Genomic DNA, 27,828 nt, shown 5'->3' with positions numbered 1-27,828 from the left:
AAGGGGCGATCTTATATATTATGTGCGCGCGAAGATTCGCCTACCGCGATCGCGCGAGGATAACAGAGATTTTGAAAAATCACTCGCTCTTTCACTATACGCTATAAAACGCACTGCAGCGTTTGTGCACATACGTTTCCGGAATTTTCATTCATAATTGGACGCATATACGCGCGCAGTGTTCGAGTATAAATTATGCAATTACAGATATATAATGGACGTTTTAACATTTATCCCATACGTTTATATATGCATGTGCGTACACATATATATGTCTATCGCATCGAGTTTTCGATTGCACGGCACGAATCCCCGTGTAATTAGGCCTTTAGGCCTCGATTGGCTCGTAAAAATCGATTATTTATCTCTGGTTACAATGTACCAGATATGTAGATCGTACCCATAGATTATACCATAATATATAATAATATAATATAGCATAGGTACACGCGGGGCAGGTTAATAATTGCGTAACGCACCTATATATGTGTATATAAACACTGTATATGTACGATATATATAGTTGTGTATTGTAATGTGTGTACGAATGCACATTTCCTATTCTGTGCATTGATTTTGACGTTGCCATACGACGCCGACTGAATCATCATCGTGTCTCGCGTGTCTATATGACTACAGCTGAGATTGAGAGAGAAAGAGAGAGAGATGCATTTTATGCGCGCGCGAGAGCAAACAGACATAAAACTGGGACATTACGCAAAACACGTCGGCTGCAATTGCTGCGCGCGGAGACGCAGCTCGATACGTACGTACATACACGTATGTGTGCATCAATATTATTGCGCGAGAAAGAAGAGATTCGCGCGGCTGCAGGATCGAAAAAAAGTCAATTATCCCAAATTGCGATACACATGCATCGGTACACATACAGAAGTTCTAGATTTCATATTTTTGTTCATCGCCGCGGACAAAAGAAGATAGGCCTATATGTACGAAGGCAGATCGGAGCGCGGCATAGGACGAAGATAATTCTACGATCAATTATTCATGAGATGAAAATACATTGGAAATAATACAGCGCGCGGGGGCCGTTACATCAAAGGCTCTCGCGCGGGCGCGCGATTCGCAGCGAGTCTCGCTGAGTGCAGAACAGTCGCTCGCTCGCGCGCGTGTGCCTTTCATTAAAAGTGAAAATTTCGCCTCAATTGTTTCTCTCTTTCTCTTTCTCTCTCTCTATGTGTATATAAGCATAAGCGCAATGGTGATGTATTTAGCCCGGAGTGCTTTGGACGTCATTTTTTTCAAGTGAAAAGAGAGAGAGAGAGAGACTCAACGCGAGTTTTCGTGACGATAGATTGCTTTAATAAGATAATCGACTCTTGTGTGTATGTGCATGTGTACTGCATGTATGTGTGTGTGCACTTCTTGCCAATGAATTGCCTGCTGAACTCTTCGCGCATTATATATACCACAGCCGATCTTTTCACCGACGAGCCGAACGCGTGTGTGTCATTGATTTTTTTTCTCTCTCTCTTTCTCTCCCAGTTGAACGCGTTCAATCCATACGTTGTGTTTTTCGGTCTTTGCGCGCACTGCTCGCCGAAAGAAAGAAGTATAGAGGAGACAGAGACAGAAAGCCCAAGGAAACGTGCGCGCAAATAAAACGGACGATGTTTCATTGCTGCGTGGAATACATTAGGATTAACGTGGAGAGAATTAAAGTACCGAATAATGCTTACTTATACGTATTATCGAACGCGAAACGATATATGCAACGTGCAATCCTTCGGGGAACGAGGCAACGCACACACAAAAAAAAGAGAGAGACAGAGAAAAAAAGAGGCAGAAACGGAGAAAAAGAAAAGGACAACACACACACACAACGAATCGACGACTTTTGAGCGAGAATATATAAGAAAAAAATCTCACGTAAAAAGCGTATTTGTATATACGCGCGCGCGCGCGCGAGCGAGCACAAAGTGACATTTTTCGCATATAATTTTGGGGAACGATCCTATAGTATATGTGAGTGTATATGCTCGAGCCGAAAGAAAAGAGAGAAGCGAAAAAATGCGTCACAATGAGAAAAAACAATATTCGTGGTGTGTAGCAGCAGCAGCTCCCGCAGACGCACTATCGACGTGTTATTATTCATAATATGGAGAAAAAGACACTAATGTAAGCTGGTGCATAGTTGAAAACCGGCAAAAAAATAACAAAAGAAAGAGAGAAGCGTGAATCGTCCGCGTAGCGGCGTTGAAAGTGTAAACTCGCCTTCGAAGAATTGCGCAATAATTTTCAAAAACAACGGATACATCGAAAAGTCGTAAGTCACGCGCGCGCATATAATGCGTTAACAACTACTACAAGTTGGCGTCCTTATATATTCTTGTATTGCTTCTGCTTCTTTTTTTTCTTTATCATAAAACTTTCTCGCGACAAAAAGCATAATACTAATGACTATTCGAAAGAATAATACCATCGATCAACGGCGCGGAGCTCTCAGCGCAAAACAAAGCTTATTCTATTGGGCTTCTCCTATATACACACATAATATCGAAGTGTCATAATAAATTATGCACGTGTTTGGTATCGAGCGCGAATTTTTCGTAAACACGGAACCGAGGTTTTCGATCGAAAAACGCGTATTTAGTATAATATAGCTGTAGACGGATGGACGGACGCGCGCCACACGACAGAGAGAGAGAGAGAGTGAGACGCTCGGCGATTAATTTAACGAGTCTACGTCTATACAAGAGGGGCTCTTCCTATTATGATGTTGTATTTTATGCGTGTAAAAAACATTTAAGATATCCGGTCTGTTCCATCATCGCGGGCATAAGTCACCGTAACGACCTCTGCCGCGACGTTTTTTTTTGCTTGCTTGCTTGCTTGCTCGAACGCGCTTCGCACTTTCGAGCACTTCCGATCGTAGAAAAATTAATCGAAGGTTCGATTTCGCTCTCAACCTTGGGTCGCGCTCGCTCGATTTGCGGGCGATTGCGAGTGCGTCTGCGACGACGACTGTCTGTCTGTCTGTTTGTACACACACGTAATTGTTACATCGCGCGCGGGGAAAAGAAAGAGAGCGCGAGAAGTAATCTGGTCACGGCTACACACCTTGCACAGGTATAGCGCACGTCGCCTCCTCCGCTTTTTTATAGTATAAAATGTGACATGTGCAAACAAACGGCGCGCGAAGCCAGTCCGAGGTCCCTCGCTGCTTATTAGGAAGTTAACGAGAGCTGCGAGGCGAGTTCGCAGCTTTTTTTTCGTTGTTTTCTTCGCGCTCGACCTCGCCATTGCAAATCGTTTTCGGATGAGCTTCGATCGCAAGGGATAAAAGTACAGATTGTTTTTGTTTTTGTTTTGTCACGAAAAACGATTACATAAAGAAATAACAGTATCGTCGATATTTTTGTTCAAAAACTCCAAGTCGAGATGTATTTCACGCGTAATGTTTGCATATATTTGTAGCCAGCTCGTGTTTATGTACCTCTCGAGAGAAAGAGAGTGAAAGTTTTTTTTATTTGTCATGTACGTATAGAGCTGAGCGTGATAAGAAAATGCGGATCGATTTGTTAGGCCAATTGTATAATCCCTTATGTACATATAGGAGCAGGAGCAGCAGCAGCAGCTCCTCCAGATCTGGAGCTTTTATATTGAACGAGATAAGTCGTTTTCTTTATAACGCGGGAGGTCCGAGGCATCGCGTCTCTCTCGTCTCTCGCCCGCGCGTACATACATATAAAACCCGATAAAGGATTATTTGTCAATGTCGATTTATATATGCACTGCAACGTTGTAGCGCATACGCGTATACGCACGCACGTACGTAAAAATAAGCAGTATGTACAACCAATCGCACCACCTGCGTTGATCGATCGCGCATTTAGCAAATAAACAATCCAAAAATGTTGTAAAATTTTTCTGCCCCTCGTACGCGCACTTGTACTTATTCGATGCTGGTATATAGGGGGGTCCGAGGGTGAAGGATGTGCGAGACGAGCTGCTCACTCGAGAGAGCAAGACGCGTAATTGATGATTGCTGCGGTTCGAGGAGCGATTCGTCGATTCATCGCCAACGAGAGAGAAAGATTAGTCGCAGATATACTACACACGCATTATAAGCTCGGGAAAAAGGAAGGCGATTAAAATCGATAACGAGGCTTGCATTACGTGTTGGAGTAAATATAAATACAAGTATAAACGCAAAATGTATATTGCCGCGTGCAGTATCAAAACGATAACAACAATCGTAATACACTCCAAGTCGAGCTTTTTTTCCTCGCAGTCTGGGCAAAAATTAATCTCTCGCGCGCGCGGCTTATTACTGTACATGTGGAAAGAGAGAGAGAGAGAGAAAGAGAGAGAGAGAGAGATCGCCAATAAACGACAACACAATGTTATAACGATATGAAATATACAGAAAATCGTGCAACATTTGATACGTCAAACAGCAGCAACGCCTTGCGATAGACGCGCGCACACGCTTCTATTTACAAAGACCTTTACGATCTTTTAGACATTCTTCTTTATTCTAAACACACCCACTTATCGAAAAGACTTTTGCCAAGAGGCTCGATACTTTTTCTCTCTCTCAATAATATTTCGCAAGAAACCAATGCAAACGTGTGTGTGTGTGTGTGTTCGAGAGGATCACCGTCGACCTCTCGGATTGCAAATTTATAAATCATCCTAACGCTTTTCTGAGTATACAAGTTGGTCGATGAGAAAGAAAGAGAGGAACGAGAGAGGCCCTAGATTTCGATGCAGGTGTCACCTATACACACATGCACACACATTATAATACCCGACCCATGCACTACTCTCGAAGCTCATGGCGCAGCGAACGAAAAAGATAAGAGTGCATAAATGCAGTATATACAAAAGCGTGCGCTTATTTATGTAGGGTTAAAAAAAGTTCAGTATTTAGGCGTATAAACATGGACACACACAAACTCGCATTCACACATGCACACGGGCGGAGGCGAGACGTGCACCTATATTTAGGTTGATAAGCCACGATAGATAGCGAGCGTATAATACACATGCAGGCTTGTTGTTTACACCCGCGGCGTGTGTACTGTGTACCCGAGTAGTATAAAACTATAGCAGAATATCGATGGTATACCTGTAACATATACCTTGGCTTTTTGACTAAAATGTGTTTGTTATTTCGGAGCTTGCTGGATGTATAGAATATCCATAGTCGCAATAATGGATGGATTAGGTGTCTAATATGAACTAGAGTACAGTATCGTGAGTCAATCGTGCGTACAGATATCAATGTCGCCGGGTGTGTGTTATGAACTCTCGCTCGGCGCACGATATCGATCATGTTTCCAACGCAAAAAAAAGAAGCAATCCTGCGATCCGACTGTTTCGAATCAGAGATAAATGTCATTCATCGAGGTGTACGATGCACACGTGTGTCGCACGATCGTAAGCTATCGCGAAAATAAGCGCGTGAAGCATTGGACGAGCTCGAGAGAGTGACACTTGTTGCGCTCGCGCACGTGAGCGTACGAACGGAGCAATTTATGATGTAGGTAAACTCGCGCGCAGCAACGGACTGCACGCCGATAAAAATTTGAAAAAGAGAAGCCGAGCTTTACCTTAGTTTCGTTCGAATCGACGTTGTTGCTCGCTGATGTTACTTGTGCAACCTTGGCCGAACCTCCGCGAAATAAACCAACTTGATTCGATGATCATACACTCGAATTGCACCGATCCTTGCTGCATTCGAGAACACAAAAACGTACATCAACGAAGCACGCACAGCTTCGACAACGATCGTGTCCTCCGCGAAGGCACAGAATTTTCAAAAAATCCGAGATAATTCACCGAAACGAAGAGAGCGTCGATCCGCCCAACCGTTTCGATAAAGGAACTATCAACTTTGCCGAGAATACAAACTATTCGCAACGGTGCAAAAATGTTAACTGTCACACAACATGTGCTGCTGAGCCAACAACTTTCAACGCTCCCAGTCTCTGTTGTTATATTACGGAGAGCGCAGAGATGCGTTCGGCTAAGGCGATTCGAAGAAACTGATCCCTAAGCGGTTGGTCGGCTGTGATACCGCAGCGCAGTCCGCGAATATACCAACTCTCCTACATACACGCCTTCTCTCTCTCTTTTTCAATCTAGCCTGACACTGCTGCGCGTACATACACAGTGCAGGCAGGCAGGCAGCAGTACACAGGCACTATCCAGTCACCAGTGACTGTCTGCAAGAAGTTGGCGCTCGTGCGCACGCGCGCGACCTTCCTTCCTCCTCCTTTTTGCCATTTCAAAAATTGTCTCTACACGCACTTTATACTTGTGCCTTATATACCGGAGACATTATTATTCCTCTCGTCATACCAGTCACCTGCGTAACTTTACCTATATATAATATGCGTGAGTTTACGCACACATTCTTTACCCGCGAGTTTTCATCACAAACAGTTTTGTTGCTGCTGCTGCTGTAGCAGCTACGAAATATCATATTATGTATTTACTTAGGCGCGAGCGAGCGGGATGTGTCCATAAAAACGATTGCGGATCGATGTAGTGTCTGCTTCTGCAGCGAGGCTCATTTTATAAGATCGAACGTGCGTGTGGCTACCATCACCCACACGCCGCGTGCATTGCAATGCATAGCTCGCTCGCGCATGCACACACACACACACACACACATTGACTATGAACTCTGTACCAAATATAATAATGCAGATTGCCAAGGTGCACATGATCGCCAGATGCGTGGGATATGGTACGTAAGTATATGCACTGCGGTTATTGCTACTTTCAGCGCGCGTTTAGTCACGCAAAATTGGAGCTTGAAACTACGAAGCTAATAGGACCTTTTTTTTTAAAGAGATTTTTGCGTTCGTCAACCATTGTTATTTCAAATAAGAGTTTTTCTTAATCATCATTCTTACCAAATAGTGAACATATGATTCATTTTGAATGTTATTCAAATCATACCACGGTGCAATTGGGGGTCGGCGGCATATCGACAGGGAGTAGGTACTCGAGAAATATTATCAATATTTCAAATCCTGTAATAATTGTGAGTAATGGATTTATCAGATTCAAGAAAAAAACTAATTAAAGATTGATATACTTTATTATTCATTGAGATATTAAAAAAATATTTACATAAAAGATTTTCTAAAATTACTTGGCGTACACGTGTAACAGCAGACCACGTCCTCCCTACTTTCCGGACAAATTTAAAGGTTTGTCTTCTTAGATCTTCGGGGTTTTTTTCGATTATGCACTCCCTTTGTGTGCCTATTGAGATGACCATTTGATGCAAATGATTTGTGACAAATATCGCACTCAAAGGGTTTCAAACCCATGTGTACTCGATTTATGTGCAGTTTGAGGTAACCATTCACTCCAAATGATTGATGACAAATTTCACATTTAAAGGATTTGCTACCATTGTGTACTGTATCTACGTGTGTTTTGAGGTGGCTATTGGTTGCAAATGATTTGTGACAAGTGTCACATTTGAAGGGTTTGATACGATCATGTACCGAGTTTATGTGCCGTTTGAGGTGGCACTTGGATGAAAATGATTTCGTACATATCTCACATTTGAAGGGCTTCTTACGATCGTGAACCGCATCTTTGTGTCTTTTGAGTTTGGTTTGTTTCAAAAATGATTTGTGACAAATCTCGCGCTCAAAGAGTTGGCTTCGATCATGTACTGCTAATGTGTGATATTCGAATTGAGATTTTCGTTCAAATTTTTTGTGACAAATCTCACATTCGCTGGGTTCACTATGAACGTGTATTGAAATTATGTGTTTTTTCAGAGTTTGCTTACGACCATATGATTTATGACAAATGTCACATTCGAAGGGTTTGATACGATCATGTACATCTTCTACATGACGTTTAAGCTCGCTTGGCCAAAGAAAAGATTTACCACACACGTTACATTTAAAGGGTTTGCTGCGATTATGAACTGAATTTAAGTGATCTTTGAGAGTACCTATGCGATTATATGATTTGTGACAAATTTCACATTCAAAGGATTTATTACAAAGATGTACTGTACTTATATGATATTTGAGGGAATCTTTGTATCCAAATGATTTGTGACAAATCTCACATTCGAAGGGTTTGTTACCAAAGTGCACTACACTGACGTGAGTATTTAAATCATTCTGTACCCAAAATGATGTGGGACACAGCTCACATTCAAAAGGTTTGCTCCTATCATGTATTCTGATGATGTGCATTTTCAAGGAATTTTTTTCTCCATATGATTTGTGACAAATGTCACATTCAAAGGGTTTGCTACGAACATGTACTAAATTTACATGAGATTTGAGTTTGTTTTTTTTCCAAATGATTTGTGACAAATCTCACATTCAAAGGGTTTTATGCGATCGTGCACTACTTTTATGTGTTTGCTGAGATTACTCTTGTATGAAAATGATTTATGGCAAATATCACACTCAAAAACTTTGCCCCGAATGTGTATTGAAATTATATGTCTTTTGAGGGATTGCTTAAGGCTGCATGTACTATGGCAAATATCGCATTCAAAAGGTCTAATGCTTTTATATATCGTACTGTTAACTGCTTTTCCACTTGCTTTTCCTCTATAATTTTTTTGGTTCAAATTATTCTTATGCAAAAATTTAATTTGATTACTGTTTTTTACTATTTTCACCTCCCTGGATTTATCAAGCTTAGACTGAAACTTTTCCGGAAATTGACAGTTATTACTGTAATTGAATTCTTTTCTTATCAAAATCACAAACCTTTTACCATCCAAGTAATTTTTCTGGATAGAATTTTCTATGCTTTCAACATCTTGACAACTTTGATCCTCGATTTTGCAGACGTTTCTTGATAAAGGCTTCACTTCAGGCTTAAAATCACTGCACTCAAAATCTATGAAAATTTCTTCAGTCATATGATTGATCTGAGTTTCATTTTCTATTTTCATGTTAGATAAGTCACTTTGATGTTCAGTTTTGGCTGGTGATAGATTGTTCGGCTCAGGCTTAACTTCAGTGCACTCAAAATTTATAAATACATTTCCATCCATGTTATTTATTGGATTTTCATTTTCTACTTTCAGAACAGGCTGAAAACTTTCAATCTCAGTTTGGCAGATAGTTCTTGATAAAGGCGAATTATCTTCTGGCTCTTTCTTTACCCTGAAAAATAATTCAATTTTAAAAATAATTCAATTTTATGGAAACGATCATTTCAAAAAATATCATGTCATGAAAAAAATAAATACCTAATTGTGTTTTCCATCGCTTGCATAATTATATGTATTTACTGTGGATTTTGACGATTTACACCAAAAAAATATTTGAGGTTAAATGCCACGTGCAGCCAACAGTTATCTCTATAAATAGTATGCAGTACAAGTGTTCACCTTTGAATTTGATCAGCGACTGAACGCACTAGTTGTATATTATTGAGATGATCCAATAATTTTGATAGTTAGATGTGGCGATACTTTCACTTCCCCCACTACTGTAGACTGTCCATCCGTACCGTACCTGTACCGCGTCAGAGCTCTCAGAAAGAACACCAATTGTGAGCGCGTAATTCAAATTAGTGTAAAGATGTAATTTAAAAATTTTGTTTGAATAAAAATTTTTTTTAAATAATTTTTTTATAATTTTTTTTATACTAGGCTATAAAAATGATTATTAAATTAAAAATATAATTGTTTACACAATATTAGAGTGGTAATCATATTTATTATAATAAATATAAAAATTTTTATAGATATTTTAAATAACATCTTTACACATTGATTTTCGTGCTCACTGTAGGTGCTATTTTTGAGAGCAATGGTTAACTGTCATACCCAGTAATGTATCGCTATGTATATGTATGTATGTATATGCATGCACTTTCATGGTATTAAATCTACACCATAATTGTAATAAAAAGTTTTCAGTACAAAGTCAAGGAGCTTACTCGTAAAAATGTAATTACTCCTATTTTTTTATGTATAGAATGTTCAACATAAGACATTATCCTATTTGTTACTTTAACTACGAATATGCTACGAATCGCTACGTGTTTCGTCGCAAATTAAAACTTATAACTATTCTCTTCTTCTGTTACAATTATTGAGCAAATATTTCGAAAAACCATTTCAATCCCGTGGAAAAACTGAAAAATAGCTGAAAAATTGAAGAAAAAAAAACAGTCTAATTTTCAAGATGTAGAATGATTGTACGGACCAACTAAGAGGCCAACGAAGAAGTGAAGTCAATAATTAAATTATTTATTTTAAAATTAAAAACTTGAAGATTACATTCAAAGCTGTCTAAATTGACTAGCAGATTTTGGAAAAAAATTGTATAATTAATCATTTTTAATTAATAAGTGACCGGTAATAATGTCTTAGAAATAATCACTTTGCGCCAATATCCGGATACTTTTTAATTCAATATATTTCCATTGATTTATTTAAAAACCACTTTGTGAAACGAAAATGACGTTTTTTGAATAATAATCAATTCGTCTGTACGATTTAAATCGTTTACATACCAGCCGGCCCGAAAGTAACATTTCGCAGCCGCTCCGCTAAACGGGATATTGCTATTTCGGGCCACGGGGTATGTAAAATCGCATACTGGCCCGGGAAAAAAGAAAGCCTCGGCTTCGCCTCGGTCGCTTATTTCACGCGCCCTGGGACTTTTCTATTTTTTCTGGCCTAGGGCAGCAATATACTATTTTCAGGCCCTTTTCTTATCGGCAATCGGCAGTAAATATCCTTCGACAACCTGACGACTCCGAAAACCAAGATAGAGAGTAGCCTTAACGTAGGCAAATCGTCGTGCTCGGCTAAAATCGAGCGAGACGAGAAACATGCCGTCAAGGGGACAGCGTTTCGTTCTCGCTCCATCTCTCTTCAATACCATCTCCATATTCGCAATATATAGAACAGGGCAGGCCGTCTGTGTGTGTGTGTGTGTGCTGCCGCACAGCTGAGAGCACATGCCCGGCGAATCTCAGTCGTGTCTCCAAACTCGCGCACGTATCACCGTTTCGGCGTCGAAAATTACATCAGAAACGAAAACTTTTCCATCGAACGGAGACCCATCGAGTCGAGACGAGACGGTTCGATTCCAGGGCGAAGAAGCTTCTGTACGTTAAATAATAATTCCTCTTCGACTCGAGAGCCGAGGCATCATGCACAAAAACGTGGAAAATGAACTCATCAGGCCGGACGTACCGAGTCGCTGCACTTGGGTACCAAACGCCCTGGGCACGCCGCACACAATGCGCCGCAAGTAAGACTAGTTTTTTTTTCTTTCTCTTCTCTCTCGTTTCTACCAATATGTGCCCATCGCGCGCCCTCGCGCGAATAACTATGAAATTGCCTCGGAGCTTTTTATGCCTATTGTAAAATAATTGCGGATTCGACCGGTTTCTTTATGATACACTTGGGAGAGGATAAAAAAAGTGATCGTTTCAATTATCGCGTGAGGTTTTTTTCTCTCTCTCTCTCTCTCGATCCGTGTGCGCTGTCAGAGATGTTTGTTTAGCCGTAATCTATTCAATGAATTAATCTTCATTCTTATTTCCTCGCTAAACTTGCAATGGCGATTCCGCAATAAGGCGATTTGATTATTGTATAGCGAGGGAACCGAATGTAAACATCGACGCTCGATAAGGCACACCACGTGCATCTCGATGCACTTCGCGTGTGCACATAATATCGTGTATTTTTAACCTCGGACAATTTTTAATTAAAAGAGCATCGAGGGAGGGAAAAAAATTTTTTTCAGCAAAAACAAATAGCAGTAGAATGGCATTGGCAAGTATACACACATAGCTGCTACGACTGCTGCGAAGAGGATGATATATTATATACGCTTGCGCGCGGGCCCCGGCTTCACTCTCGGGGATATATAACTCGTTATTTCACAACGATGCCGCGTATCTCAGAAATTCTGCGTTAACGATCAATGGTATATTATATACGCCGAGGCAGTAGAGAGAGAGAGAGAGAGAGAGGGAGACAGCCGAGATGAATTTAAATTTAGGAACGCGCGCGTCGTGCGCGGCAAAAACACACTTTTAAAATAGCGAACACGTGTGCAAGCACGATGCGGTCTCATGGATTGCTTATGATATAAATGTGTAATTTTTTATTTCATTGTCTACAGACAGGCGGACCGGATGAAAGCTATGCCAAACATCCTTCACAGTATAGGTCAAACACCTCTGGTCAAGCTCAATAGCATTACCAAGTATTATGGTATCAAGTGCGAAGTCTGTAAGTTGAAGATTATCGACGTTGTTTCGAATAAATAACTGAATTTTCACGTGGTATACAGATCGATTTTTTGGTCGATTTTCACATCGAATTCCAAGTCAAATGCTACTTAGATTTTAAGTCGGTGTCAGACAAATTTTTACGTGGAAGCCGATTTCTAAATATAAATCGAGTTATTTATTTTAAACGAGGAATTGATCGCAATTACTCGTTAAAATCCATGGACGCCCGCTTCACATTCGAATTTCCTCTTAATTTTCAGTGGCCAAGTGCGAGTTCATGAATCCCGGTGGCTCGGTCAAGGACCGAATCGGCTACCGCATGGTGCAGGACGCCGAGACCAGGGGCCTGCTCAAGCCCGGCTGCACCATCATCGAGCCGACGAGCGGCAACACGGGCATCGGCCTGGCCATGGCCGCCGCCGTCAAGGGCTACCGCTGCATCATCGTCATGCCCCAGAAGATGTCCAACGAGAAGGTGTACACGCTGCAGGCCCTGGGCGCCGAGATCGTGCGCACACCCACCGAGGCCGCCTGGAACAGCTACGAGGGCCACATCGCCACCTCCCAGCGGCTCCAGAAGAAGATCCCCAACAGCGTGATCCTGGACCAGTACACGAATCCGGGCAATCCGTTGGCCCACTTCGATCAGACGGGGGAGGAGATCTGGGAGCAGTGCGACGGCAAGATCGACTACCTGGTGGCCGGGGCTGGAACCGGTGGCACCATCACCGGCATCGGTCGCAAGATCAAGGAGCTGTCGCCCAACACGGTGGTCGTCGGCGTCGACCCGGAGGGCAGCATACTCGCCGAGCCGGCGGAACTCAACCAATCGGACAATCCCTACGACGTCGAGGGAATCGGCTACGATTTTATCCCGACCGTGCTGGATCGATCCATCATCGACAGATGGATCAAGACCAAGGATCTGGAGTCCTTCCACGCCGCGAGAAAGCTCATCAGGCAGGAAGGAATGCTGTGCGGTGGAAGCAGCGGATCGGCCCTGGCGGCTGCCTTGAAGGTGGCCAAGGACCTGCCCGAGGACAAACGAGTCGTCGTTGTGCTGCCCGACGGAATCCGTAATTACTTGACCAAGTTCGTCTCCGACTCCTGGATGGAATCGAGGGGTTACTTGGTATGTTTATTTTCTCGTACATTGAAAGGATCGTGCACTATCGAATAGCGGTAAAATTATAATTTATGCGATTATTTATAGGACACTCCACCAGCTACTAAAAAGAACGAATGGTGGTGGAATTTGACCGTGAGGGCTCTGCTGGTCGAAGTTACCAAGCCTCTCCACTATCCCATAGAACTCCCAACTACTTGTAGAAGAGTCTGCGACTTTCTTCGCATACGCAAATTGGCACAGACCGCCATAATCAACGAGGAAGGCAAGCTCAGAGGTATCGCCGTTCTCAACGATGTCCAGAACGCCCTCATTGCTGGCGATGTGCAGCCGTACGAGGACATCGACAAAGTTCTCACCAAGCAGTACAGAACAGTTACGCTGACGATGCCGCTCGGCAAATTGAGTCGAATGCTGAAAACGGAGCATTACGCGGCTGTCGTGGACGAAGAGACGAAAAAGTTTTTGGGAATTGTGACGCCGAACGAACTTTACAAAATGACCACACCGGATTATTCAACAAGTACTGAACTTGACGCTTGAATTTTTTAATTGTGTATGAATTTTAATATGACGAATGATGATAGAATATTACACGTTTGTAAAATAAGACTTAAATTTTAATAAAGCATACTTTGTTTTAATAATAAATATGATTCATTTTATTCGTCTGTCGTGCAATTGATAGCATTCATTTAACGTGACTAGACCCCGTTTACATCAAGGGATATAACATCATGATTCCGGAAAGACATATTTTCTGTGCTCAGCAGCAATTACAAACATAATATATGTAATATATTTCGAGCTCTTCGATGGACACATTCCATTAAAATATTCAGTTTCAAAGTCCAACAAAACATTACATCAACATACCAAACATCATTGTACGCTTATATCATAGTAATTACCTCGACTTAAAAGTCTGTGAAATTAAACCAATGTTCGTGTGCAATAAGGAAAGTCAAGAGTTCCTTGTGTGGAGCGTAAAAAATGAATTTGCTTAATTCCCGAACATTAGATTTATTTGCGGACCCTTAAATCTAGCTAAGAATAAGAGATTACTAATTATTTACAATATTGAAAAGCTGTATTGAATTAGAGTTATGTCAAGGGGGAAAAAGTATAAAATTCAACTGGGTTGTACATGAAAAAGTAGAAAAACATGTAAGATACAACTGAATTTGTTTGAGTAACTTGTTTATGTAAAAACTAATAAACAAATGATTAGTGATATACTGGCGCATCGACTATACTAATGTAATTATTATAATACACTTTACACTTACAATCTAAATCTCTGAAAAGCATATTTACAGTAAAACAGTATAAAAACAACAACTCAAACCATTTTTCAATCTAAATATCAAGGAAATAAAATTATTCCTTATAAAGAGGAAGTTTAGCAGCTTATAAATTGCTTATGTGCAGTTTACTCAACAATAAGTTTACGTGAAATTTAAATTACTATTTTCTAAAATTGAATTTAGTTTTTAACTCTCTTTCACAATGTTATCTTCACTTTCCTTTTCAATTTGACTTTCTTTATCTTTACTTGTATTTTCCTGTTTTTCACTAAAATCTTCATTTTCTTTTCTATTTTGACTACTTTCCTCTTTATTTTCCACTCCATTTTCACTACTTTCATCGTCTTTTTTCTTTTCATTTTGGATACTTTCATCATTATTTTCTACTTCATTTTGATCAGTAATATCTTCATTTTTCTTTTCATTTTTGTTTTTTTTACCTTCATTTTCTTTTTTATTTTGGTTACTGTCATCTTCATTTTCTGAAGGACCACTACTTTCTATTGTTCGTCTGCGTTTACATACAACCTTTTTTTTACCACGTACAGGCTTTTTACGTTTTTTATCTGTAATAGTTATGCGAGACCCATCAGAATTTTCATCTGATTTGTTGTCATTTGCTTCACTATCTTTAACAGATCCATTTGCCTGATCTATACAATCTCGTACCATAACTGAAATGTTTTAATATTTTAATGAAATATATCTGTAATAGTTTAACGATTATTTTATAACAAAGACACTTACCACATCTTTTGCGTTTTCTCTTCTGAGCCTCTTCATTGTCCTTTTTCATCTTGAGTTTCTCTAATTCTTTCTTCTGAGAATTGTCAATTTCTTCTATAATTATGAATAAATTATTTAGTTTTTAATTAATTAAGGTTATTTTGATAAAATTAGAGTAAAATAAAACTTAATCCTTACCAAATGCTTCTTTTAATAGATCAGGTTCAAATATTTGATACTCTAAGGCTTTTTCCACTAGCTCTGGATTCTCTTTTAGTTCTTTTTTGTATTTTAATTTCAATTCAATTCTTTTTCTATCAGGAAATACATCTTTCATCAATGAAAAATCAGTTCCATAGGTACTTAGAGCTTTATAAAATTTTATGGTGGCCCACTTATTCCAATCTTTGCTTTTGGAACGTCTTTTATAAAAACCTCCAGTAGGTTCTTCATCTTCAATTATTTCCATATTTTCTATATCCAAAAGTTTATTGGCAACTAAACTCTCTTGATCGATCATCATTTGACCATCGGGTCCCAATTTTATTTGAGGACCAAGAGCTCGTGGTTCTTCATCTTGAACACTATCACTTTCAGAGATGGCTCTAAAATAAAATATTGATTATGATTTTTCAAAATTTACATTGCTGATAGAACAAAAAAATTTACTACATTTAATTTAAAAACTACTTACGAACAAACAGATGTTGTTCTTGCAGTTCGGTTAGTTGTTGGCTTAGATGTCATTGGATCTCCTTTAGGGTTATAATAAATTAAATCTAACATCTTTAGTTTTCCTTTGTCATGAGTTATGTCTGATTTTTTTTGCATAAACTCTTTTCTTGAGTCTGCAAGTTTTTTGGCAGTTTCTGACAAAGCTGTTCTCTTTTTAGGAGCAACATTGAGCTAGAAAAAAATATATAGGTAATAGATGTTATTATAAAACAATTACATCAAACATAGGTATGTGAAATGCAAGTGATATATAACATTGAAACTCATTTATTCAGAATTTTTTATAATAGTAAAAAAATTGAATAACAATGTTGGCAATATCATTAAACTAACCTTGGAAGGATTATTATTAACAACAGGAGAGCTAGTGATTTCATTATGGCTCTGTGTCGAGCAGACTGATTCACTTCTGGCTCGAGGCGAAAGAGGGGCTCGATGCGGTGAAAGAATGGCTCGTTGAGGTGAGACAGAGGCTCGATGAGGCGAAGGAGCAGATCGATGAGGTGAGAGAGGAGGAATCGACTTCACTGGGGACGACGGAGTAGGGGGTCTCTTGATTTCTTCTTCCGACTCACTAGCACTATTTGCACCGTTGACAACTGCTGGAGGAGGTGTAGGCACGACAGGTGCTACTGCAACACTATTTCTGCGTACCCTGCCAGCATCCAGCCTTGGAGGAGGCTTTGCAAAACGCATTCGACCATTCATTTTTTTAATTGTACCTAAGATGAAAAACTTATGAAATCATTCATTGTTTTTTATAACATGAAACGTTTTGCATGGAGTCAATGACCACGACAGCTGTATGATACCATAAAAAAGTACACAAATTTGATGTTTACCTTTACTGATTGATAAGTAACGATGTTGACACGTATAATCCTAAGCACATGTATGTAGTAACCTCGCTCAAACGATTAACATCAACTAAGATTCACGTTTGAGAGCTCACGAATTCTCTAGGACAAAGAATAGATGCAAGAGAAACCAGTGAGTTCAACACATTGAACAGATGAATATTTTATGACAAGAAAGAAGTCTTAGTTCTATTTATTGTAGCAAGTTGCGGCGACACATACACCCTGGGCCGGTCCGTGTGAGCCAAACTGAATGTATGCCGCTACTGACGTTTTACAACTGAAACTGAAGCGTGATCGAACGTGAAAAAATGATGCAAGGTCCACGAGTCTTGCCGTGACTACAATTGCGCTGTGCGCACTGCGCCTCGTGAAAGTATGCGTCGGCCGTCGCCGTCGACGCGCTCGAGTATTTTGACGTATGCGCACAAGTTTTGGTATCTGTTGTCTGAATGTAAACAAATACGATGCTTAAAATGGGAACATTTTTTTTTCTTTAAAAAATTTATAATATATACTTGATTTTGATCTTCGCATGTAAAATTGTACAATTAAATTTATGAAAATTTTAGTAAAATCCGTACAATACCATTTATATATCAATATAATTATTTGAAACACCCAAAAAACAATGTTTTTATTTTTTTTAGCACGCTTTACAGATAATTTATTCTTTTTCAATTACAAAAAACTATAAGTTTAATAATATAAATTATAATTTTGTGCTAAAATACATACCATATTATTATTCAGCAAACATTTGTTGTTGATTTAGTCAAGCTTGGTCGATAAAGTCATTCGCCGAACATAGACAATTTGCTTGCTTTCTCACTCTGCCAAAATCAAATTGTGATTGAGACTTGTTGGTGTACTCGATTCGCCGGAGCTTTTGCGATTAAGTTTTATTAGTGTTTATTGAGCATTTTCGTTAAAAAATGGTAAGTTGTAACTAAGCTTAAGGTTGACGCATCCCTAGTCAATGGTTTGTTAGATTTTCGCGTTGATTTTTGCACTTTTAGCGAAATTTAGGTTATGTCAGAATTGCAGTGTCATGGAGTGTTTGATTATACATTTGATTTTTAAACAATAATAATTAAATTAAATTATTTAAAAAATATGAATATGTCAATAGTTTCTATCAACTGATTAAATTTTTACCTCTAATGTGATTCTTCTTTATGATCATCTTTGCGAACGAAAAATTATTACAAGTTGTATGTATTTTTGAATGACTTGGATTTGTTTTTTATTTTCTAGGCTCGCAGATATGATACCCGTACCACCATCTTCTCTCCGGAGGGTCGTTTATACCAAGTGGAATATGCTATGGAAGCTATAAGTCATGCTGGTACATGCCTTGGTATTTTGGCAAATGATGGAATTCTGTTGGCAGCAGAAAAAAGGAACACAAACAAACTTCTTGACGAAGTGTTTTTCTCAGAAAAAATTTACAAACTCAATGAAGACGTAGTTTGCTCTGTCGCTGGTATAACATCAGATGCCAATGTTTTGACTAATGAGCTCAGACTTATTGGCCAAAGATATTTACTGCAATATGGAGAAACTATTCCTTGTGAACAGTTAGTATCCTGGCTGTGCGATGTTAAACAAGCTTACACTCAATATGGTGGTAAAAGACCGTTTGGTGTTTCGATTTTGTACATGGGATGGGATCGTCACTATGGATACCAATTATATCAGTCAGATCCAAGTGGAAACTATGGAGGCTGGAAAGCAACTTGCATTGGAAATAATTCAGCAGCTGCTGTTTCTTCTTTAAAGCAAGAATACAAAGAGGGACAAATGACTTTGAAAGATGCAATGGCACTTGCAGTCAAAGTTATGTCCAAGACATTGGATATGAATAAGCTTTCTGCAGATAAATGTATGTATCAAGTAAAATATTTACATTCTTTAAGAAACAGCAACAAATCAGTACAACTAAAATTATATTAAAATTAAAATAATTTTTTACAGTGGAACTGGCAACTCTCACTCGAGTTGATGGTAAAACCAAAACCAGGATATTGCCAGCTAAAGAAGTGGAAGCTTTGATTACTGAATTTGAAAAACAAGAAGCCATTCTAGAAGCTGCTAAGAAAGAAAAGCAAAAGCTTTAAACTAGTTTATGTGGGTTGTTTGTATGAATAAAAATGCGATAATTGAATCATTTTGATCAATAAAGTATTTCACTTTTTTTTATTGTAAGTTAAATAAAATAATATTATATTTGAATATGACGGTTGTTTTTCAAAAAGTTTTTGATGGAAATTAAATTGTACTATCATGGGTTTGAATACAACTGCGATTTTCTTCCCATATTTTTTTTGTATATGAAAAAAAATCATTTTTGATCAGTTAACTAAAAGGAGCCTAATAATGCAATTGATGCATGAACTTCACTTATGATATTTCATATTCAGTACTTTTAGGTAACAAAATAATCAAATGTATCTTAGAAGTAGATGAATTTTTAATTATTTACTTTCTATATGACATCAAATGATAAATTTATTGGTAAGATATATCAGACATTTAATGTCAGCATTTTATTCAGCAGTTACTGAGTAATGTACAAAAAAATACTATATAACACCTAGGTTCCTCTAATTCATCAGTATATAATTTTCATTGCAGTAGTGTTAATCAAAATATTCACATTTTTAACTTCCAAGAAATACAATAATACGATCCAATAAATGAACTTGAATGTTTATTCACAAAAATGAATATTATCATTGATATTAGAGTTTCTGTTATAAGTATTGCAATGCTTCCATTCTACCACAAATTTGAATTGGCTGGAATTTATTATTTCTTGCCGTACTATAAGAGCTCTGTGTGACAGTTGATAACACAATAATATAAAATTATAATTTATACTCAAGCATAGTTTTTAAGATTATTTTATTCCATAAAAAAAAAATCTGAAAGCTCAACTTATTCAATCAGTACCATTACACTTTAACATTGAACAAAAACAAAATATTACATAAGTGTCTTGATACAAAATTATCAAATATATACTTTTATGTACATTATTTCTTTACATTCTCTGCACTTCAACATTAAATTTACAACTTGGTAAAGCAGTTACTTCTGCTTTGACTGTGCATGCGACTCCTAAATTCGCTAAACTTCCTCTCAACAAACCACATGTAAATGCTAATAATCGAGGACTTTCACACAGGTATTGTCTGCTTCCAGCTTTACCAATTTTAGCTAGTAATCGGAATTCATTGTCATGTAACACATAGACACCATGATGATTGGTCCTCAAATTGTCAACTTGTTTATGATAAAGACTATTCCAAAAATCTGTACAGATAAATTTAATAATATCTAACTCATCTTTAAATCTTTGCATTTCTCTTGTCAGCCTTTCAATAATTCGATAACCCACGCTAAATCCCATCCACTCTAGTTGTGATAAGTCTTCCTCCTAAAAAAACATTATTATCAATGTAATTTGAAAAAATATTAATACATCAACTTTCTTATTATTACATTAGATTCCTTTGATTTGCTAACGACATAATTGATTATTTCACCATGCAAATATTCAAAAAGACATTCATCAGCTTCTGCCTTTGCACCAGGTGCTGATTTTCCATCAACAAACTGATGCTTCATTTTCATGAGTTTATTAATTTATTCTTAACCAGGTTAGAATCATCAAAGTCACTTTGAATTATTCAACATTACACGCAAATAAAAATTTCAAATTCACTTAAGAACTTAAAAATGTAACTTTTGAACTTTTGAGACGAAACCTTCTAATACTGAATGTCAAAATAATGTCTGCAAGAAACCATTTGGTAAAGTTTTGATGTGAACAACACCGCATACGATATAACGCAAAAATTAAGGTTTTGCTACAATTGTATAATGCTTCATACGTGTGAATATGTGTTAATCATTGATCAACCTATAATAATTAAAAATTAAATATTTGTAAAAAAAAATTTTCTCCGTGTTTGGTAATAAAAAATTAATATTTTGACAAAAGTAAATTGTTTGTACTAAGATTATTACTATCTATACAATTGTTCTACGATTATCTTCAGTGACGATTTTTTCATTACGAAATAAAATCTAATTTTTTTGTATAATGCCTGGTGACTACTAAAAAAGTTTCATATTTCAAAGAATATTTATTTATTGAAAAAAAAAGAAAAAGAAAGTTTACAACAAAATCACTTGCAGAATCTTTATAAACATACCTATTCTCTTTTTTATCTGATAAAGTTATTTGGAATAAAGTGTATCTAATAAATTTGGAAAATACGAGTTTGATAAATAAATTTAATCGAATACCAATGCGCACGTGGCTTTGGTAACTGTCAAAATTTACGATCCTTTTAACAAATTAATGCGTTACAGTAGCGCAATTGTTGTTTGAGATTCAAACGCGGCAGTGCGCCAACTCGCTGGACGCGTGTACATTAAACGTCAGTTCCACAATGATTTGTTATTGGACTCGACTCGAGATCGAGTCAGGAATTTTGCATTAATTTTCATTTTTATTTTCGAATATCGAAGAATGTTGAGAAAAATCGTCGAAAATCTAACGATTATAATTTTATTGCAGCCGCTATTGTACGCAGGTGATTGAATATCTAATCGATCGAGTCGCAAGCTTGATTGGCAAATGTTTCATCGATATAAAAAAAATTCCATTGCGGAGTTTTTAAAAGTAAATGTTTTATAAATTTCCAGAACTAACTTATGGAATTCACGTGCCGAGTATCGATTATCATCCGTCGTGGAGAAAGTTGAGTCTTGAAAACTGCGGGACCCGTCGATTCAATGGATCCGGCAAAAGCCCAATAGCCGCTATGGGCGAGTATCCTTGGTTCGTCAGACTAGGCTACCTCACGATCATCAAATCGAGCAAATACTCGAGAAAAACTACTCAGCTAAACTTTCGCTGCATCGGCTCGATAATCAGCGACTGGTTCATCCTCACGGCGGCTCACTGCGTCGTCTCTCTACCGTCCAAGTGAGTAAGGTCGATTTCAATTAGGTCTTGATTTTTGTTGTTTTTACCGATTTTTGTCGATCGCCGATCAGCATGAGATTAAACCGTATACGCGTGGGCGATCACAATTTAGTCACTAATCCCGACTGCGAAGGTGCGGAATGCAACGATCCTTACGTCGATCACCAAATAGCCAAGGTCATCGCCCACGAGAAGTTCAACGGACCGGTGAAGTTACAACACGACATTGCACTCGTCATGGTTACCGAACCCATCGAATTCACAGGCGAGTCGAGATTAATTTCAATTCGTCGCTCGATCGAAGACTTTGAAAAACATTGAAAAAATTGCAGAATGGGTACGACCGATTTGTCTACCTCGCGGCTCGATGCTGGGCCGAGATTTTATCCGCGACACGATCGAAGTGAGCGGCTGGGCGGAATACCACAAAAGTACGCTCTATAATCTCGTTTTCATTGACATGCATCAGTTCAATTTTCCAATCATGCGTACGTGCTTTCAGAAAATCGAGAAATGAGCGATAGGTTGCTCAAGGCCGTGGTGTCGATAATCAAGCCAGAGAATTGCAATTACCAGAGAATGAAAATCGACGGAAAAAATCAGTACTGCGTCGGTGGCGGTAAAAATCGTCGCGACGCTTGCCTGGGCGATTCGGGTGGGCCACTGATGAAATTCACAAAGACAAGTGAACAAGACGTCGAGCCGAGATTCTACAATTTGGGAATCGTCTCGTTCGGGCCCGGCAACTGCGGTGCAGCCACACAGTCGGTGGTCTACACGAGGACGGCCAGCTACATATCGTGGATTTTGAACAATTTGTATTGAGATATGCAGTTATTATTTCTTTGAACTTTACAAAATACAATATATTGTTTATACGTGCTACACATGTACACAAGTGTATCATTGGCCAAGGTAAACTGTACAGTAGTCCCCCTTCTTGTTTACGCAGGCAACAACAATCGTTATTATCCGCGAGCGGGAGCACAAGTGTGACACACGGATGACGTTCTTTATTATTACAGTTTGATTTAAGACTTGTGGGGCGATAATTTTTAACGATGTCTGTATATTAGCCGTTAATAACTGCGCTTTACATGGTATATCGAATGCAGCAGCCGACGCAGCTTATGGAATCTAGCTTATGGACGCGCGGAGATTTTTTTAAGGCTCGCGGATAATTTATACAGTCGAGGCTCGCGACCAGCCCCGCGAGCAACGCTAATCTCTTTAAAATTTCATTTTTTCCGCTCGTTATATGCCGCGAGCGTGTTTCCCTTGCATAACTGCCTCGTAAACGAGCGAGCTTTATTTTCTTTAAGTACGTGGATAATAAAAAAGGAATCTTTTTTAGCGTTGCTGTACACACGCTCGACACCGCAGCTGTCTATGTGCGTGTGTGCCTTTATTGTTATGAAAACGAATAATCAAGATCGGCGATAAAGAATGTTATAATTATTATCTCGGCGAAAGTGTGTAATTGTTTTAACCGTTTTGTTGCGCCCGCGCGCCACATCAGGAAGTAGCTTCTAAAATTACGCGAAACAAACACATCTGTTTGTCTTTTCGGATCGAGCTTTTTTTTTTTGCTTGCACTTCTCGACTGTGCAGTATCGGTGCAAAGAGAGAGAGTAATTTTCTCAGTCGATCCGCGGCAGATGCATCATTTGCAGGTGTTGTAGGCGCGCAGTCTGAGTCGATTGAGTGAGAAGAGAAGTTTATAGATATTTGTTGCACCGCACACTGCACTGCTTGTGTGGCGTATACGCATCACAGGTATTGAGAGATCCAGATTGAAACGATTGGAACTGATGGTTATAGTCGCTGCTTGAGAGCTAGATCCCCTGCCGCAGAAATGCAGTCCAATGCCGGTGCGCATTCGGTGCGTTTGATACTTGTTTGCTCCCTACTAATCGTTTCGGCAGGTGAGTGTTTTTCATTCCTTTCCCTCTTTCTTTTATCTCTCTTTTTTTTTTATAAATGGAATCGAGCGAATCATATTTGTTATGCATCGGTATCTATCGACTTTGTTGTTGTTGTTGTTGCTGTTGGCAGGCGCGTTTAATTTCGTCGAGCGGGACGATAGCTGCTGGACGCCCTACGGCGAGCGAGGCGTTTGCACCATCGTGGGCAGATGCGGCTACATTATGTCATTGATCAGGCCGCGAGGGATTGCCTCGCCGGCCGTTTTGATGTTCATGCGCCGCAGCACCTGCGGATTCATCGGACGCGAGCCCAAGATCTGCTGCTCCGTGCAGAAATCAACGACGACTACCACTACGACGACGACGACGACAACGACGACGACCAGAAGGCCGCCAACCACGACAACGAGTAGACCAACGAGACGACCTCGTCCGGTCTTCGATCCGGATGACTACGACGATTTCGATTTCGAGGATAGGCCTTTGAGCAACGGCGCCAGGATCGAACCACCTACCACGACGACTACGAGGAGGAGACCGACGTGGACGAGCACTACTGCGAGACCTACAACGACGACGACAACGACAACGACTACCACTCCCAGACCACCACCGACTGCTACCCAGGCCAGCACTACCGAGCCACCCACAACCACGTCGATCCCTATAACGACATCCGCACAAGCTGGCTGGACTATTCCAGCCGACGTCGCGTCACTGCTACCGGAAAACTGCGGCGGCGATTTGGCGGCCAATCGAATTCTGGGCGGCGAAAGGACCGAGCTCGAGGAGTTCCCCTGGATGGCCGTGCTCGAGTACGAGTATCGTGAGTGCATCTCAATTTATTTTTCGTCTCGTCGCGCCGATATCGAAGCGGATATACGTGCGCTCGTTGCATCCGGAAATCAAAGTCGCGCAATGCTATACGCTCGAGCTCGCGTACCTAAATGACTAATTATTCACATGTATATGAAAATCAACAAGACATGACACAGCTGTGAAATCACTGTTGATAAGAGCCGCGCGTATTTTCGTGACATTAATTTCTGCGAAAAAAAACGACTGTATCGTATTCTTACGCAATGATGCATGCAACGAAAATCTGCTTAAATCGATTGATTAAACGCGCGTGCGTGTATGTATTGTTGTCGCGTTGCAGCCAAAGGCACGATAACCGGCTGCGGCGGTGTGCTGATCAATCAGCGCTACGTGCTGACCGCCGCCCACTGCGTGCGCTCGATCCCGTCGACCTGGCGTCTGCGCAACGTCCGCCTCGGCGAGTACGACATGCGCACCAATCCGGACTGCGTCAACGAGGGCAACGGCCAGCTGACCTGCGCCGATCGGGTCCTCATCGTGCCGATCGAGACGGAGCTCGTCCACGAGCAGTTCATGCGGCCCGTGACGTATCGCAACGACATCGCCCTGCTGAGACTGTCGCGAGACGTACCTTTCTCCAGGTTCGTCCAGGCGATCTGTCTGCCGAGTCATCCGCGGCCGGCCTCGTTCTACTGGTCGGCCGGATGGGGCCAGAACGAGGAGGCCAAGACGTCGGACGTCAAGCAGAAGGTCATGCTGCCGCACTTCGACTTCGATCAGTGCGCCCAGCTCTACACCACGAAGAATCTGCTGCTGGGCGAGGGACAGATGTGCGCCGGTGGCAGGGCCGATCACGACACCTGCAAGGGTGACTCGGGTGGTCCACTCATGAAGATCGACCAGGAAGGTAACAGGCCGGGCACTTGGGTCGTCGATGGAATCGTGTCCATTGGATTCTCGCCGTGTGGACTCACGGGCTGGCCGGCTATCTACACCAAGGTGCATCCTTACATGCCTTGGATCATGAGCAAACTTCAGCCTTGAGGGATGCAGAGAGCCTGTGAACGCGACTGTAATTGTACATTTCAAATAAAAGAAATAAATTATAATTATATGTGACGATCGTGACTGTGTAAAATAGTTACGAGTCGTAAGTTATAGGATATAAAATTATTAAATTTATTCATTACAATTTGATAAAAGTGTTCCTCGTGGTTTTGCTTAATTGATTTTATGTATGAGCACATCGGTAAAAAGCTGGGGGTCCTTAGTACCCGCAATCATATCTATTTACTCGAACTCGAAAATTACCCAAAAATACAAAAAGAACGCAACGTACGATTTGTTTCGCTAAATCAACAAATTTACATTTTTTTGATAGCCACGCCGAATTAATTTTCACTGATAATGGGCCTTCGATTACATAAATTATCTTTTCAATTTTCGAACATTTCGTAATAATATTTTTAGCGCAATCCCTATATTTGGAGTATGCTTTCAATTTCACCTCAAAATTAATTTGTGCATTAATGGAGCTTAACGATTTTTCATATTAAAAAATAATAAGGTATAAAAGCGGCGCATAATTCGAGGTATTGGTTAATTATTTATACTGTGTTTAATCGTGGAGCGCTCGCACCAGCAGCAGCATAAGATGCAGCCACAAGTGTAAATTCTAAAAATGAAATTGCGGAGAAGTAATGAAACGAATTCATTTTAAAGCTTCACTGTAGAGATCCTTTGGAAGCGAAATAAATTGTTTTTTCAAAACATCAGTTAAAAATACTGCAAATCAATCCTAATTGCATTGTTTCGCTTAATACGGTCATCTGAATTATCGTTGAATTAATTTTTATCGAAATGTTCTTTTTTTGACCACTATCACTTAGGAAATTAAATTAACGTCTTCGAAAAAACCCAAACTAAAAAAAATAAAATAAAAAATACAAGTAGATTTTATTGAAGAGGTAGAAGAATAACTTATCAAACTCTAACGAGACAGCCGTTGTATTTTAACGAACAAAAATTCTCGATTAATTTGGATGATACCATGTCTTGGTCGCATTTTTTGAATAGCTAATCGAAAATTTATGGTTTTTATGTATAACTGGGATTTGTTTTCTTTTTTAACGATTATAGTTCAAAAAATAATGCAGAAATGATTATTTTTCAAAAATTTGAACTATTAATAGAACAACAAAATGTATACAGTGAGAATTCACATTAGCTTTTGATGCTATTGAAAGTGTATATTTATAGTGTCGATGTAGTCACGGGGATTCCCGCGCAATTAAAGTGTACAAGGCACTAGAAATCTGCAAGCTTTAAAATTTTCGTATACTTGACATCCCGGAAACTAATGCTCTTGTTACTTATGCTAATTTTTTTTTAAAATTAGCGTTAGGTTCAACGAGAGTCCATCGCAAAAGTTACGCACTGGTGCTCGAATTTCGATGTACTCACATTCGCACTCACCCATTTACGTACTGGAGACTTCGGAAGAGGCAGTCATGCGTCACGCGCACATTGACGTTTGAGCAGCGCTTTAATGGGCAATACATACATCTATATTGCGTATACACAGGCGGACTCTCCACGCGGTGCCTGCGGGGCATAATGTGTCGTCGCCGAAGCTTCGCGGCAGTTTTTTGGGCAATACGAAGCTGCGGTACCTATAGGGGACGTATTGTCAGTATCGCACACACACACACACATATATACTTGTCGAGGATATATGGACCCAAGCGGCATATATCTACCTGCCAGCTTCACGGTAAAATATATACATGCGCGGGGACAATTTAAAACCATAATTCGTCGATTTATCGTACGGATAGAGAGATAGCGAGTGAGAGATAGGAAAGAGAGAGAGAGGGAGAGAGAGCGAAAGCGAACGAGGAAAAAAATAAGCTGCGCTTCGCGTAAATTTGAATTTTTTTTATACTACACGCACGAATTTAATTGCTGTAAAAACGATATATGTAGTCGCGCCTGTGGGTCTTCGAGCGCAAAGTACTAATGAAAATAAATTGATTTTTCATAGTTATATTGCGTAAAAAAAACTGGCAAATTTTTTTTGTTTGTTTTTTTTTTTGTACAA

General features: G+C 39.6%; 7 protein-coding genes across 8 annotated transcripts in view; 4 read left to right on the top strand and 3 right to left on the bottom strand.

Moving 5' to 3' along the window:
• Positions 1-6,038, bottom strand: part of LOC106652309 (formin-J) — a 46,509-nt gene extending 40,471 nt beyond the window's left edge. For both annotated transcript variants that reach the window (XM_014371195.2, XM_023460985.1), the window contains exon 1: positions 5,580-6,038. The gene's annotated coding sequence lies outside the window, so the exon portion shown is untranslated. The remainder of the gene's footprint in view (positions 1-5,579) is intronic.
• A 4,907-nt stretch (positions 6,039-10,945) lies between these two features.
• On the top strand, positions 10,946-14,008 carry LOC106652234 (cystathionine beta-synthase). Its single transcript, XM_014371065.2, has 4 exons — positions 10,946-11,240; positions 12,120-12,229; positions 12,492-13,363; positions 13,445-14,008. Exons 1-4 carry the CDS (start codon positions 11,140-11,142, stop codon positions 13,898-13,900), a joined length of 1,539 nt encoding a protein of 512 aa, XP_014226551.1. The 5' UTR covers positions 10,946-11,139; the 3' UTR covers positions 13,901-14,008.
• An 842-nt stretch (positions 14,009-14,850) lies between these two features.
• Positions 14,851-17,264, bottom strand: LOC106652187 (transcription factor TFIIIB component B'' homolog). The gene is made up of 6 exons (XM_014370982.2): positions 16,968-17,264; positions 16,459-16,847; positions 16,085-16,296; positions 15,589-15,995; positions 15,412-15,504; positions 14,851-15,338 (listed from the first exon to the last, which is right to left on the bottom strand). The coding sequence occupies exons 2-6, from the start codon at positions 16,831-16,833 to the stop codon at positions 14,851-14,853; spliced, it is 1,575 nt and encodes a 524-aa protein (XP_014226468.1). The 5' UTR covers positions 16,834-16,847; positions 16,968-17,264.
• A 514-nt stretch (positions 17,265-17,778) lies between these two features.
• On the top strand, positions 17,779-19,279 carry LOC106652271 (proteasome subunit alpha type-4). The gene is made up of 3 exons (XM_014371122.2): positions 17,779-17,920; positions 18,240-18,867; positions 18,960-19,279. The coding sequence occupies exons 1-3, from the start codon at positions 17,918-17,920 to the stop codon at positions 19,100-19,102; spliced, it is 774 nt and encodes a 257-aa protein (XP_014226608.1). The 5' UTR covers positions 17,779-17,917; the 3' UTR covers positions 19,103-19,279.
• A 593-nt stretch (positions 19,280-19,872) lies between these two features.
• Positions 19,873-20,818, bottom strand: LOC106652272 (trafficking protein particle complex subunit 6B). Its single transcript, XM_014371124.2, has 2 exons — positions 20,490-20,818; positions 19,873-20,424 (listed from the first exon to the last, which is right to left on the bottom strand). Exons 1-2 carry the CDS (start codon positions 20,619-20,621, stop codon positions 20,029-20,031), a joined length of 528 nt encoding a protein of 175 aa, XP_014226610.1. The 5' UTR covers positions 20,622-20,818; the 3' UTR covers positions 19,873-20,028.
• A 616-nt stretch (positions 20,819-21,434) lies between these two features.
• On the top strand, positions 21,435-23,159 carry LOC106652186 (melanization protease 1-like). The gene is made up of 5 exons (XM_014370981.1): positions 21,435-21,589; positions 21,702-21,984; positions 22,056-22,249; positions 22,317-22,415; positions 22,487-23,159. The coding sequence occupies exons 1-5, from the start codon at positions 21,526-21,528 to the stop codon at positions 22,807-22,809; spliced, it is 963 nt and encodes a 320-aa protein (XP_014226467.1). The 5' UTR covers positions 21,435-21,525; the 3' UTR covers positions 22,810-23,159.
• On the top strand, positions 22,854-25,847 carry LOC106652270 (serine protease easter-like). The gene is made up of 4 exons (XM_014371121.2): positions 22,854-22,899; positions 23,806-23,909; positions 24,040-24,735; positions 25,069-25,847. Exons 2-4 carry the CDS (start codon positions 23,840-23,842, stop codon positions 25,770-25,772), a joined length of 1,470 nt encoding a protein of 489 aa, XP_014226607.1. The 5' UTR covers positions 22,854-22,899; positions 23,806-23,839; the 3' UTR covers positions 25,773-25,847.
• Positions 25,848-27,828: the final 1,981 nt, after the last annotated feature.

This window comes from Trichogramma pretiosum, unplaced genomic scaffold (genome assembly GCF_000599845.2).
Source record: "Trichogramma pretiosum strain Unisexual culture from Peru unplaced genomic scaffold, Tpre_2.0 scaffold18, whole genome shotgun sequence".
Classification (NCBI taxonomy): Eukaryota; Metazoa; Arthropoda; class Insecta; order Hymenoptera; family Trichogrammatidae; genus Trichogramma; species Trichogramma pretiosum.
Note: the sequence above shows the minus strand (reverse complement) of the source record. Positions and strands in the feature narration are given on the sequence as shown.